Genomic DNA, 13,510 nt, shown 5'->3' with positions numbered 1-13,510 from the left:
CGATCACCGCGCTATGGACTGGTACTGGTCCATGGCCTGCCGGCAACTGGGCCGCGGAGCAAGACAGAGGCGCCACACCACTCCCGCCCTCCTGGGACCCGGGTGGATAAAAGAGGCAGTGCGGCCTCACTCCAAAGCTACCTCCCCTTGCATCAGCTGTTTGGCAGGGGTGTTAAAATGGGAGGGGGAGATAGGCTTTCTGCCCCCTGGCTACTTAGTGGGAAGGTGACAGAAACAGCCAACGTTCCAAGATGCATTTACCCATCTGGTTTTTTTATGCCTCCCCTCCTCCGAGGGTTTTTAAAAAATCAATTCAAACAAAAAATATATAATGACAAGGGTGGTGAGTCTACACACAAGCATCTATAAGTAGGTTCCAAACAACATTTATTAACAGCTAAAGTCCAGCAGCCCCTTGGGGCAGGGACAGAGTGCAGGTGGGGGGGGGGCAGCCTGAGATAGCAAAATTGCCAGCACTCCCACCCCCCTTCCCCAGTTTACGTCACCCCAATTACGCCACTCTTTTGCATTAGGGAGACTTAATGTTTTACCCTCAGTGGTACTGTCTGAGAGGTTTGCCAACAGCCCTTATCAGGAAAGATTCTGCCCATGTAATGGAAGGCAAAACTGTCCGTGGAAAAACTCTTCCCCAAAACCGGTCCCTGGTGCCAAAAAGGGTGGGAGACACTGCCCTAGAGAAATTTTGAACAAAAAACTAAGTTCTGCTCACAAACCAAGGTTGGGAGTTGAGTAGGAGTTAGAACAAAAAGAATCTGAACAGAAGCACCCTGCTCTGAGAGGCTCTAAGGTTCTTTATTTTAGAAACCTAAGACTTAACTTCTCTCTTGCGATTGCAATTTTCTCTTTCTGACCCAACCACTTCCCCATCTTCCAAAGTCTCTCTCCCATCGACACTTGGGGGCCTCTGCTCTAACGAAGCCTCAGCTCTCTGCTTTCTCTTCTTCTTCCGAAGTGGGTTTTGCTGTCTCCTCCTCCTCCGGGGTGGGTGAGCTCGGGTCGGCCACCTGCGCCTCCTTCGCTGGCTCCTCCGGGGAAGGGGTTCCCTGCTTGGCCGGAGCTGGCTTGGCGGCCGATCCCTCATCCGAGCTGCTGCTGCTGCTAGCTCCGCCTTCCTTGCTCTGCAGCTCCTAGGGAGAAACCGGGGAAGAGTCAGGAAGGGGAAAAACTCCCCGCGTGAACACAGCCCTCCTCCAACCGGGCAACGCTGTTCCAAGGTGCATTTGCCCGTCTGGTTTTTTTATGCCTCCCTTCCTCCGAGGGTTTTTAAAAATCAATTCAAACAAAAAAATACATATAATGACAACGGTGGTGAGTTTACACACAAGCATCTCTAAGTAGGGTCCAAACAGCATTTATTAACAGCTCAAGTCCAGCTGCACCTTGCAGACCGACAAGATTTTCCAAGTATATCCTGTCACCCCGCAGTCGACGTTTCTCCAAGCTAAAAAGCCCCAGGCGTTTTAACCTTTCTTCGTAGGGAAAGTGTTCCAACCCTTGAATCATTCTAGTTGCCCTTTTCCCAATGCTATAATATCTTTTTAGAGGTGCGGTGACCCGCCTATCGCCTCCTATTTCCTCTTATCTGGATTCTTATGAACAAATGCCTAATAAAGGTTTCAACATATATAAAATTTAAATAGTTTCAAGTTCGACTCGGCGGCAGCTCAGCCAGAGGGAACCTGGCCTGGTTATCTAGCTGACTTCCCAGGCCAGCCCATCTGAGCTGGCACGCACAGCATCCCCCGCTGCTTCTGGCAGGGAACTCCCACAACCAAAGACAGACGCCTTCTGCAGCTGTGCGGGAAGGAGACTGATGTCCCCTTGACTGGCAGCACCTGAGCAGAGTTACCTTTGTGGGCCAGGTCCCCTCCAGGCTGGAATCCAGCAGAGAGCTGTCTGCCCCGAAGCTCTCCTCTTCCTCCTGCATGCTGATGAAAATGGTGGGAGTCTCCACCTCCGGAACTTCCTCCCGGAAGTCCGCGGGCCCCTCGGCGGCGGGAAGGGGAGTGGGCGGGGCCGCCGGGCGGGGCGGCTGCTGCTGCTGCTTCAGCTTCTGCTCCTCTTCCAGCTGGCGCTTGAGGGCCTTCTCTTGGGCCAAGCGCAGGGCAATCATGTCCTGAGACACTCGAGGCAGGAGGGGGTGGGGCTCTGCTTCCTCCTGGGGGGTGGGGAGAGAAAGGATTCAGTCAGGTTTGGCAAAAAGACACACACACAACCCTCCCAAATCGTGGCTCATTCAGGCCTAGTGCCCCAGTGTGAGGAGCTGTGCCTCAGTGGTAAAGAATCTCCTTGGCCTGCAGAAGGTCCCAGGTTCAATTCCTGCCAGCGTCTCCAGTTAAAAGGACCAGGCAGGAGACGATGGGAAAGACCTCTTGTCGTGATCCTGGGCCGAGCGAGGCCTGCAGGCCCCAGGGAAGCCTGCTTAGGAGTTACTGGGAAAAGCCCACATCTCCCAGGATCCCCTCTGTCCTCTGATTGGGTAGTGAGGGCTTTGGAGGGAAACAGGCCCAGAGAGGGGTGGGAGCCTGGGAAGAGAATATAAAGGCCAAGCCCAGGAAATGGGGGTTCTTTTCCTAGGAGGCAGAGCTGAGGAAGAGCTGCTGCCAGGGAGAGACCCTCACCCTGTGAGGTAGGGTGAGTAGAAGATGATGATGTAGTGGTTAAGTGTGCGGACTCTTATCTGGGAGAACCGGGTTTGATTCCCCACTCCTCCACTTGCACCTGCTGGGATGGCCTTGGGTCAGCCATCCTTCTCACAGAGGTTGTCCTTGAAAGGGCAGCTGCTGTGAGAACCCTCTCAGCCCCACCCACCTCACAGGGTGTCTGTTGTGGGGGAGGAAGGTAAAGGAGATTTTGAGCCGCTCTGAGACTCTTCGGAGTGGAGGGCAGGATATAAATCCAATATCTTCTTCTTCATATCCTGCCCTATACTCTGAATCTTAGAGCGGTCACAATCTCCTCTACCTTCCCCCGCCCCCCCAACAAACACCCTGTGAGGTAATTGGGGCTGAGAGTGCTTTTATAGCAGCTGCCCTTTCAAGGACAGCTTCTATGAAAGCTATGGCTGACCCAAGGCCATCTCAGCAGGTGCAAGTAGAGGAGTGGGGAATCAAACCCGGTTCTCCCAGAAAAGAGTTCACGCACTTAACCACTACACTAAACTGGCTCTCAGTAGGCCCAGGTCTGACTGAGACAGTAAGTTTAGATGTGTTAGGGCATTTGGTTATTTTTCCCTTCACCCTTTTGCTGTTTTATGCACCTTGCTTGTTATATTGCACTGAGCTTCTAAAATAAACCTTTCCCCCCCCCTTGTTGTTAACTCTGCCTGGTCCTCACGCCCATTATTTCGCTTAAGCTAAGGGAGGCCTGAAGGGCTTGGGAGGGTACTCTGGGCCTTCTCAAGGGAGACCCTTAATCCAGAGTGGTGGCAGCAATTGGTAAGACCCCCCCCCCCCCCGTAGACAGTACTAAGCTTGATGGACCAAGAGGCCCGTAACCAAAATTTTTAGGTGGGGGAGCCCAGGGGAGAAAATTCTAGGTGGGGGGAGGGGGCTGCGGGGCCCAAAATGACATCTGCCTTCAAGAACTACGAACAGGACTTTGCTGTGCTCACTGCTGAGATCACAAACTGTACCTGCAAGGTGCCCAAGTTGCAGGAGGTGGAGATCTTACAAAAGAAATGCACTTCTTCAGTGCAGCAGCGAGTGGCGGTGAGCAAAGGGGACAAATCGGAGGCCCTCCAACGGAGGGACCATATAGATGGAAGGGGGGGGTCGAATGCAATGGCCTATGCTCCCCGGGCCCCACTGTAGCTACGGGCCTGTGGACCAAGGGTCTGATTCAGTATAAGACAGCTTCACATGTCTAATGCTGTTTAGAAGGGGCTGTAGCTCGGTGGCAGAATCTCTGCTCGACACGCAGAAGGTTCCAGGTTCAATCCTCGGCATCTCCAGTTCAAAGGACCCGGCAGGAGGTGATGGGAAAGACCTCAGCCTGAGACCCTGGGGAGCCATGAAGTGGGGCTGTGACTCAGTGGTAGAGCCTCTGCTTGGCATGCAGAAGGTCCCAGGTTCAGTCCCCAGCATCTCCAGTTAAAGGACCAGGCAGGAGATGATGGGAAAGACCCCTGCCTGAGACCCTGGGGAGCCACTGCCAATCCTGACACCGGATACTGCCTTATACTGAATTGGACTCTCAATCCATCAGAGCAGTATCAGGTGTCCCCGGTTTGAGGGGCGCTTCTCCCCCTTTCACCAGCCCTACATTTCTCAATCTGGTAAGATAAATATTATTCCTTCCTATGTAAAATTTCCTGGGACTTATGGATATTGCAAAGAAACCGCATCTTCTGCGGCTGGCACTGATACCAGGCCTCCAGAGTCCGGCTTCACCCTATCGCCCACCAAATTCTGCAACCATATACCAGCTGCGGGTTCCCCAACACCAGGAGTCACTGCATTTTCTTTACAAAAAACTTCCACTTGCAAACTTTGGGTTGAAATACCCCCCACAACACACACCCTCCCAGAAATCCTTCCCCACTCGTATTTCCAAGCACCCTCCCCCAAAATGTGCATGCATCCATTGCACTGAAGCCAGAGCGCCCCCCCCCCCCTGCATGCTCCAACCTCTCTCTCTCTCCTCAGCGCCTTGCTATTCCTGGGTGGAGCCGTGCTCTTCACTTCCTCCAGCAGCTGCAGGTCTTTCCCTTCCAGGTCTTGCTTGCCGCTGGCTTCCAGGATGGCCATTGTGGAGTTGGGGACGTGGGCTTGCTGGGGGAGGAGAAGCAGAGAGCACCAGCCTTATTACAGACATCAAGACCGACACGCGCTGCTGCAAAAGGGGCCTACAGTCAGCGTGGCGTAGTGGTTAAGAACGAGGACTTACCTCACAAGGTGCCTGTTGTGGGGGGAGGAAGGGAAGGCGACTGTAAGCCACTTTGAGTTAGAGAAAATGGAATAAAAACCAACTACTTCTACTACTCCCACTGCGCAAGGAGCTACCAAAGTAGAAGATGACGACTGCAGATTTATACCCCGCCCTTCTCTCTGAATCAGAGACTCAGAGCGGCTTACGATCTCCTATAGCTTCTCCCCCCACAATAGACACCCTGTGAGGTGGGTGGGGCTGGAGAGGGCTCTCCCAGCAGCTGCCCTTTCAAGGACAACCTCTGCGAGAGCTATGGCTGACCCAATGCCATCCCAGCAAATGCAAGTGGAGGAGTGGGGAATCAAATCCGGTTCTCCCAGATAAGAGTCCGCACACTTAACCACTACTTCTTCTTCTACTCACCCTACCTCGCAGGGTGAGGGTCTCTCCCTGGCAGCAGCTCTTCCTCAGCTCTGCCACCTAGGAAAAGAGCTCCCATTTCCTGGGCTTGGCCTTTATATTCTCTTCTCAGGCTCCCACCCCTCTCTGGGCCCGTTTCCCTCCAAAGCCCTCACTACCCAATCAGAGGGACAGAAGGGATCCTGGGAGATGTAGGCTTTTCCCAGTAACTCCTAAGCAAGCTTCCCTGGGGCCTGTAGGCCTCGCTCGGCCCGGGATCATGACAAGAGGACAACTCAGCGAGAGCTATGGCTAATTCAAGGCCATTCCAGCAGGTGTAAGTGAAGGATTGTGAGGAACTCCAAAGGGATCTGTTGAGGCTGGGTGAGTGGGCGTCAACGTGGCAGATGCGGTTCAATGTGGCCAAGTGTAAAGTAATGCACATTGGGGCCAAGAATCCCAGCTACAAATACAAGTTGATGGGGTGTGAACTGGCAGAGACTGACCATGAGAGAGATCTTGGGGTCGTGGTAGATAACTCACTGAAAATGTCAAGACAGTGTGCATTTGCAATAAAAAAGGCCAACGCCATGCTGGGAATTATTAGGAAGGGAATTGAAAACAAATCAGCCGGTATCATAATGCCCCTGTATAAATCGATGGTGCGGTCTCATTTGGAGTACTGTGTGCAGTTCTGGTCGCCGCACCTCAAAAAGGATATTATAGCATTGGAGAAAGTTCAGAAAAGGGCAATTAGAATGATTAAAGGGCTGGAACACCTTCCCTATGAAGAAAGGTTGAAACGCTTAGGGCTCTTTAGCTTGGAGAAACGTCGACTGAGGGGTGACATGATAGAGGTTTACAAGATAATGCATGGGATGGAGAAAGTAGAGAAAGAAGTACTTTTCTCCCTTTCTCACAATTCGAGAACTCGTGGGCATTCGATGAAATTGCTGAGCAGACAGGTTAAAACGGATAAAAGGAAGTACTTCTTCACCCAAAGGGTGATTAACATGTGGAATTCACTGCCACAGGAGGTGGTGGTGGCCACAAGCATGGCCACCTTCAAGAGGGGGTTAGATAAAAATATGGAGCAGAGGTCCATCAGTGGCTATTAGCCACAGAGTGTGTGTGTGTGTGAGAGAGAGCTGTGTGTGTGTGTGTGTGAGAGAGAGCTATGGCTGACCCAAGGCCATTCCAGCAGGTGCCAGTGGAGGGGTGGGGAATGAAGCCCGGTTCTCCCAGAAAAGAGTCCACACACTTAACCACTCCACCAAACTGGCTCTGTAGCGGTTCTGATCCAAATAGCAGTTCATCTCCCCACTTAAATCCCTCCCTCCAATACATTTGAGACACGGTGCTTCAGTGGCGATGGTGAAAAGTGCTATCAAGTTACAGCGACCCCATGGGGCTTTGAAGGCAAGAAATGTGACGAGATCTGCTGTACAAGGACCCTGCACCTTCTTGGTGGTCTCCCACCCACCACGCATCTTTCTTGAAGCATCCTTCCACTCTGCACCCTGGAGGACCACGCGCTCTGTGGTTTCGGCACAGCCATTCTAGCCCCTACCTGGTGCGGGGTGAAGGAGCGGACGTGGGCCAGCAGGGGCTCCCGCAGCTCCGGGCATTTCTCAAAGACGGCGTTGAGCTGCTGCGGAGGCAGCTGGAGGATGACTTGGAAGGACTGGGGCTTGGTCCGCTGGCAGCACTTGATGAAGCCCTCCCACACCTTGGGGTACTTCCACACCTGGGGAGGGAAGCGGAGAGGTGAAATCCTGTCCCCTCGCTCATGGCCCGCCCCACCCTCTAAATAGGAACTGCCTTGCAAAATGAGTCCAAAGCCTATCTAGTTCAGGGGTGCCTTCCCAGCAGTGGACAGCTAAGGCAATTGTGTTTGGTACTCAAAGGTAGGCAGTTGCTGAACGTGGAGGTTCGAGTCATCTTGTCAGATCTCTTAATACTCGTTCTTTCGTTCTACTCGTTCTTTCACTTATTGTCTGGTTTTCTCGATGAGAGCAGCCTTGTGGCGCAGAGTGGTAAAGCGGCAGTACTGCAGCGCTGCGATCTGAACTCTCTGCTCACGACCTGAGTTCGATCCCAGCGAAAGCTGGTTCAGGTAGCCTTCCATCCTTCCGAGGTCGGTCAAATGAGGACCCAGCTTGCTGGGGGGAAAGTGTAAAAGACTGGGGAAGGCAATGGCAAACCGCCCCGTAAAAAGTCTGCCGTGAAAACGTTGTGAAAGCAACGTCACCCCAGCGTCGGAAACGACTGGTGCTTGCACAGGGGACCTTTCCTTTTTCCTTTCTCAATGAGGCTAATAAAAAAAGGTAAAGGTAGTCCCCTGTGCAAGCACCAGTCGTTTCTGACTCTGGGGTGATGTCTCATCACAACGTTTTCACAGACTTTTCACGGGGTGGTTTGCCATTGCCTTCCCCAGTCATCTACGCTTTCCCCCCAGCAAGCTGGGGACTCATTTTATCAACCTCGGAAGGATGGGAGGCTGAGCCAACCTTAAGCCGGCGACCTGAACCCAGCTTCCACCAGGATCAAACTCAGGTTGTGAGCAGAGCTTAGGACCGCAGTACTGCAGCTTTACCACTCTGCACCACCGGAGCTCTTGAATGAAGCTAATAGCCACTGACATATTTCCTGTACAAAATCAGAGCTGTTAGTGGGACAGGCTGTGACCTGGGAAGACCCAACTTAACCCCCTGCCCAATTGTTTTTCATTTTCTAGGGCACTGTGGGCCTGCTACAGCCTAGCACAGCAGCTGTGGAGAGGAAATGCAGAAAAGACAAACTAGCAACACTTCAGAGGAAAGGCGGGATGACAATGCAATGGACAGAATTTGTCCAACTGTTTTTACAAAGCTACCGAAACTCGGCACCCCTCGGTCCCTTGGGCAGCGATCCAAACCTCCCGCTTCTGGAAACGAACTGCCTAGGAGACGCAAGACACCCGCCCTGTTCTATCTGGCAAAGCGTTCCTTTCTGGGAGGGTATCGGCATGGCTCAGGAAGCCCCGATATCCCAGAGACCGTGTGCTGGGCAGACGGGCAGCAAAGGATGCTGGGTGGAAGTAACGGGGCCCCGTCTGGCCCCCTTCCCCACCTGCTTCAAGATGAGGCGGGAAAGGATGTTCATGACGAAGCCGCCGAGGCGCGGGTACATCGTCAGCGACTGGATCACCGTCCGCATGAGGAGCATGGGCAGCGGGCTCTGCTCCATCAGCTGCTGCATCACCACGGCCAGGACCTCGGAGGTGTAGACATTGCGCTCAGCAAAGCACAGGTTGGTGGCTGCAGATGAGGAAACGGAAAGGTCGGCTGAAGGCCCAGAGGAGGGGGGCTAACAACAGTGACCCCGAGGGGAGAAAAAGCCACAAGAGAGCACTGTCTAAGTCGCTGGCCGGTTGAGAGGGAGAAAAAGGACTCAAAAGTCTTTGTCCCAAGTGAATGCACATACGTTAAGGACTCCAACCCAGGGGTGTCAACACATGTGGCCCGGGGGCCAAACCAGGCCCTCGGAGGGCTCCTATCAGGCCTCTGAGCAACTGGCTCTTGTCTGCTTCCTTCTCCCTCTCTCTTGCTTCCTTCTTCATCTCAGCTTGCTTTACAAGGCTTGCTCAGAGCAAAACCTCAATTTTCTCCATTGGCTGAGGCTTCTCCCCCTCCTGGTCCCCTGGGGAGGGAGGGAAAGAGTCAGAGCTTCCTTTGCCCAGTTCCCTGGATCCCCTGGGAGAATAAAAATGAAAATACGGAGCAGAGGTCCATCAGTGGCTATTAGCCACAGTATGTATGTGTATATATATATGTGTGTGTGTATGTATGTATATGTGTGTGTGTGTGTATACACACAAACATATATTGGCCACTGTGTGACACAGAGTGTTGGACTGGATGGGCCATTAGCTTGATCCAGCATGGCTTCCCTTATGTTCTTATGTGACACAGAGTGTTGGACTGGATGAGCCATTGGCCTGATCCAATATGGCTTCTCTTATGTTCTTATGTGACACAGAGTGTTGGACTGGATGGGCCATTGGCTTGATCCAACGTGGCTTCTCTTATGTTCTTATGTGACACAGAGTGTTGGACTGGATGGGCCATTGGCTTGATCCAACGTGGCTTCTCTTATGTTCTTATGTGACACGGAGTGTTGGACTGGATGGGCCATTGGCCTGATCCAACATGGCTTCTCTTATGTTCTTATGTGACACGGAGTGTTGGACTGGATGGGCCATTGGCCTGATCCAACATGGCGTCTCTTATGTTCTTATGTGACACAGAGTGTTGGACTGGATGGGACATTGGCCTGATCCAACATGGCTTCTCTTATGTTCTTAATTACAAAGAAAGCATCTTTAAGACCAACGAGTGCTAATGTTTTAAGCACGTTTTATTTTAAGGTGAGTTTTTTTTTTGTCGTGTTTGTCCGTGTCCTTTAAAAAGTTTACATCTCTGCTACCTAATCTTAAATAGATTAGGCCCGACATGGCCTCATTTATATCAGATCTGGCCCTCATAACAGATGAGTCCGACATCCCTGCTCTAACCCATGTGCCATCCTCAAATGAGTCACCCGCTGAGAAATGAGAATTTTGTCTGTGGATGTTGCTTTGGGGACAACAAGAGTGGAAGAATACAATACCTGCAGCCGAAGAAGCCAGCAATATTGGACATTCGAGACAACTGATTCCATTCCATGGAAGACAATCCCATGGTTCGGAGCTGCAGCATCCGCGTCTCAACAGCTAAGGGAGAGGCACGCCCCCTTCCCAGCAGCCTTACCTTTGATGATGGACTTCATGTCGCACTTGGTGGAATCGATGTTGTGGAGGGCGATCAACAGCTCGCCGGGATTCAGCGGGGAAACGGGCGAGTTGCCTTCACCTGTTGCCGTGACAGCAAGGAAGAAGCGTCAGTGTGGGCAGCCACACTGCCCACCCCCTCCAAAACCAATCTCTTCCCCCCTCCTCTCAACCCAGCTTGTGATCCCCCCCCCCTCTGAGTGGGTCTGCCCCCCCCCCCCCCCCCTTACCATGCTGTGTTCCCAACAGGCGGTTGAAAACCTCTTTCACGACGATGGGATTCAGTTTGATGAGCTTGGGCAGAGCCTGGATCACTTCTTTCTGCAAGGAAGGAGGCAGAGAAGAAACTCAAGGTCTGTTTCTTTGAGAGGCTGGGAATGCTGGGGTGCAGCAGAACAGCTCGATTCGATTCCACAACTCGTGGAAATCTTGTTGGTCTGTCGGGTGCTCTTGGGAGTCAAATCTAGCTGTTCAGATTTGTTTCGACATCGACACGTTTCTCTGCTGTCCCCGTTCGCCAAGAAAAGGCAGCCTTTGCCCCACAGCCCCTCAGAAACGACTGGCAGAAGAAGAAGAAGAAGACAACCGTAGATTTATACCCCGCCCCCCACTCTGAATCTCAGAGTGGCTCATAATCTCCTTTATCTTCTTCCCCCCCAAAATAGACACCCTATGAGGTGGGTAGGGCTGAGAGAGCTCTCCCAGAAGCTGCCCTTTCAAGGACGACTCTTGCGATAGCAATGGCTGACCCAAGGCCATTCCAGCAGCTGCAAGTGGAGGAGTGGGGAATCAAACCCGGTTCTCCCAGATAAGAGTCCACACATTTAACCACTATACCACTACAGCAAAACCTGGGCTGCCTTTTCATGCAGCGGAGCTTTCTCTACTTCTTCAGTCCGTCCTAGAGACTCTGTGGGCCTCAGCACATTGGCCATTGCTGTGTAATACCTAAAAGCAAACCCTCATGTGCATTTCTATCAGCTGTTGTTCCTTCATTCTTCACCCCACCCCGGCAGCAGATAAAAAATCTGAGCTAAAAAGACTTGAAATGGAAGCAGCAGCAGCCAGTGTAGGGAAAGGGGGCTGCACTAAAAGAAAGAGAAAAGCAGCTGAGGCCTAAAGATGTGCAGAGCAAAATAAGTGACTTAAAAAAAAATGGCATAAATCCAGGGCTTTTTTTGTAGCAGGAACTCCTTTGCATATTAGGCCACACACCCCTGATGTAGCCAATCCTTCAAGAACTTGCAGGGCTTTTCTTACAGGGTCTACTGTAAACTCTTGGAGGATTGGCTACATCAGGAGTCTGCGGCCTAATATGCAACCCCGTTACAAAAAAAACCCCCTGCATAAATCCCTGCTACAAAAAACCCCCCTGCATAAATCCCTGATATGTTTTGAGACCTCCCACTAGGGAATCATGAAGACCTAAACTTACAGATGTTTCTTTGTCATTCAGAGGAATTCAGTATACTTGGCATGATACAGAGTTCAATATACTCTGTATCGCAAGGCAAGTTTGGATGGAAGCACAAGCCAAACAAAAGCTGGAGAGTTTGGGATCAAAAGGCCAGCTTATTCCTTCCCCCAAACCCCCTGAGTACCTTTTCCAAGCCACTGAGGACAGGAATAAGAAACCGGACATCCGGGAGCCTCTTGTGGTACAGGTCTCGAACTCGCTTCACCAGCTCTGGAGATGGGGGAACTGAGGGAGGAGAAACAAATCGGACTGCAGAGTTAGGACCTCAAGCACACTGGGTGCTTCCAAATCCCAGGGGATTTTCTTTTAAGAGAAAGGAGGAAAACTCTCTTTCTACACACAATGGAACTCCCGCTGCCTCGTTCAGGCAGCCTCCAAGAATTCAGTATAGTCCCCTACCCAGTATGTACCAAAAGAGAAAGCTTGTATGGAGCTGCAGAGCCCAGGGGTCTGGGCCATTGCGTAGGAAGCACTAATGAAGAAACACAGCAAGATTTCCTCCTACCTTTATCCGTTAGGCTGTGCAGGCAACGGGTCACGAGGGTCTCTGCCCCCTTGGGGCAATTCTCAACCAGAAGCAGCAGCTCTGGGGAATTCATTCCCATCCCACGGATCTGGAGGATGTTTGGAAGAAGGTCAATTGGGTGGGGTGGGGGGAAATACAGGCCCGGCTGTCTATACCAGGGTTGTCAAACATGCGGCCTGGGGGCCATATCAGGTTCCCCCGAGCAACTGGCTGTCATCTGCTTTCTTCTCCCTCTCTTGCTTCCTTCTGCATCACAGCTTGCTTTGCAAGGAGCTACAGAGCAAAGCCTCTGTTTTCTCCATTGGCTGAGGCTCCTCCCTCGGGGAGGAAGAGCTTGCTTTGCCGGGCTCTCAATTGCACAGCAGAGCTACTGAGCCAAGCCTCTCTCCCTTCTATTGGCTGAGGCCCCTCCCTCCCCTGTTCCCTGGGGAAGGAAGGAAAGAGCCAGAGTTTCCTGGATCCCACGGGAGAAATGCAAAACGAGCCCCTTTAAGACCAACGAGTGCTAACGTTTTAAGCATGTATGCGCGTGTGTCCTTCGTAAAGTTCATATCTCTGCTACCTAACTTTGAATAGATACACGCATGGCCCGGCCCGACAAGGTCTCATTTATGTCAGATCCGGCCCTCATAGCAAATGAGTTCGGCATCCCTGGCCTAGAGCATGGGGAAGGGGAAGCTGTTCCCTGCTCACCGGCTGCTCGATAACCCTGAGGACGGTGCGCTTGATGTCAGCGATGGCCTCGGTGTAGACAGACGCCAGCTCGTGGATCAGCTTGTGGTTCTGGGGAAGCAGGGCCAGGTAGAGGTAGAGGCACTGCTTGATGGTCTCCTCTGTCCAAGGGGCGGCCACCTCTGCAAGGCAAAAGAAGGCTCAGAACAGCTCACCAGCACAACAGAACAACAATGAAAACAGTTAAATGAAACATTAAAACAAACGATTTAAAACAGTTTAAACAATTTGGCGCTAATTCTGTACGATATAGGATGGCATTCAGCGGGAAGGAAGGCGGCAATTGGGTGACCGAGAGCTCAGAGGGAGGAAAGCATTTCTTGGGCAGAATCCACCCAGCCCCACCTAGATTTTAAAAGCACCTGCTAGGATTTCCATCCCGTTTAAGCAGATCCTACACTTGCAGGAGACGGAAGGAAAAATGCTTCATCTCCCAGCAGCAGAAAGAAACAAGAACACGGCGCTATGACGTCTTGCGCATTGGGAAGAAAGCGAGACAGCTGGATATTGGATCAGCGATTCTGGTGATGCTGAGGTTGGATTCAGGCATCATGAACAAGCCAGTTGGGACTTCTGACTGGAGAGCCAATTTGGTGTAGTGGTTCAGTGTGCGTACTCTTATCTGGGAGAACCGGGTTTGATTCCCCACTCCTCCACTTGCACCTGCTGGAATGGC

The 13,510-nt window shown here is 52.1% G+C and overlaps 1 protein-coding gene across 1 annotated transcript in view; it reads right to left on the bottom strand.

The window, feature by feature from the left end:
• Positions 1-794: 794 nt before the first annotated feature.
• The window catches only part of SYMPK (symplekin scaffold protein), a 34,984-nt gene continuing 22,268 nt past the window's right edge, over positions 795-13,510 (bottom strand). The window contains exons 17-26 of the mRNA XM_060257870.1: positions 12,796-12,956; positions 12,082-12,190; positions 11,701-11,801; positions 10,330-10,420; positions 10,080-10,181; positions 8,401-8,588; positions 6,860-7,036; positions 4,650-4,793; positions 1,871-2,179; positions 795-1,148 (exon numbers count right to left, since the gene is read on the bottom strand). Coding sequence (XP_060113853.1) covers positions 942-1,148; positions 1,871-2,179; positions 4,650-4,793; positions 6,860-7,036; positions 8,401-8,588; positions 10,080-10,181; positions 10,330-10,420; positions 11,701-11,801; positions 12,082-12,190; positions 12,796-12,956 — 1,589 coding nt within the window. The 3' untranslated portion in view covers positions 795-941. The remainder of the gene's footprint in view (positions 1,149-1,870; positions 2,180-4,649; positions 4,794-6,859; positions 7,037-8,400; positions 8,589-10,079; positions 10,182-10,329; positions 10,421-11,700; positions 11,802-12,081; positions 12,191-12,795; positions 12,957-13,510) is intronic.

This window comes from Heteronotia binoei, chromosome 17 (genome assembly GCF_032191835.1).
Source record: "Heteronotia binoei isolate CCM8104 ecotype False Entrance Well chromosome 17, APGP_CSIRO_Hbin_v1, whole genome shotgun sequence".
NCBI lineage: Eukaryota > Metazoa > Chordata > Lepidosauria > Squamata > Gekkonidae > Heteronotia > Heteronotia binoei.
This window is presented reverse-complemented; position numbering and strand designations above follow the sequence as displayed.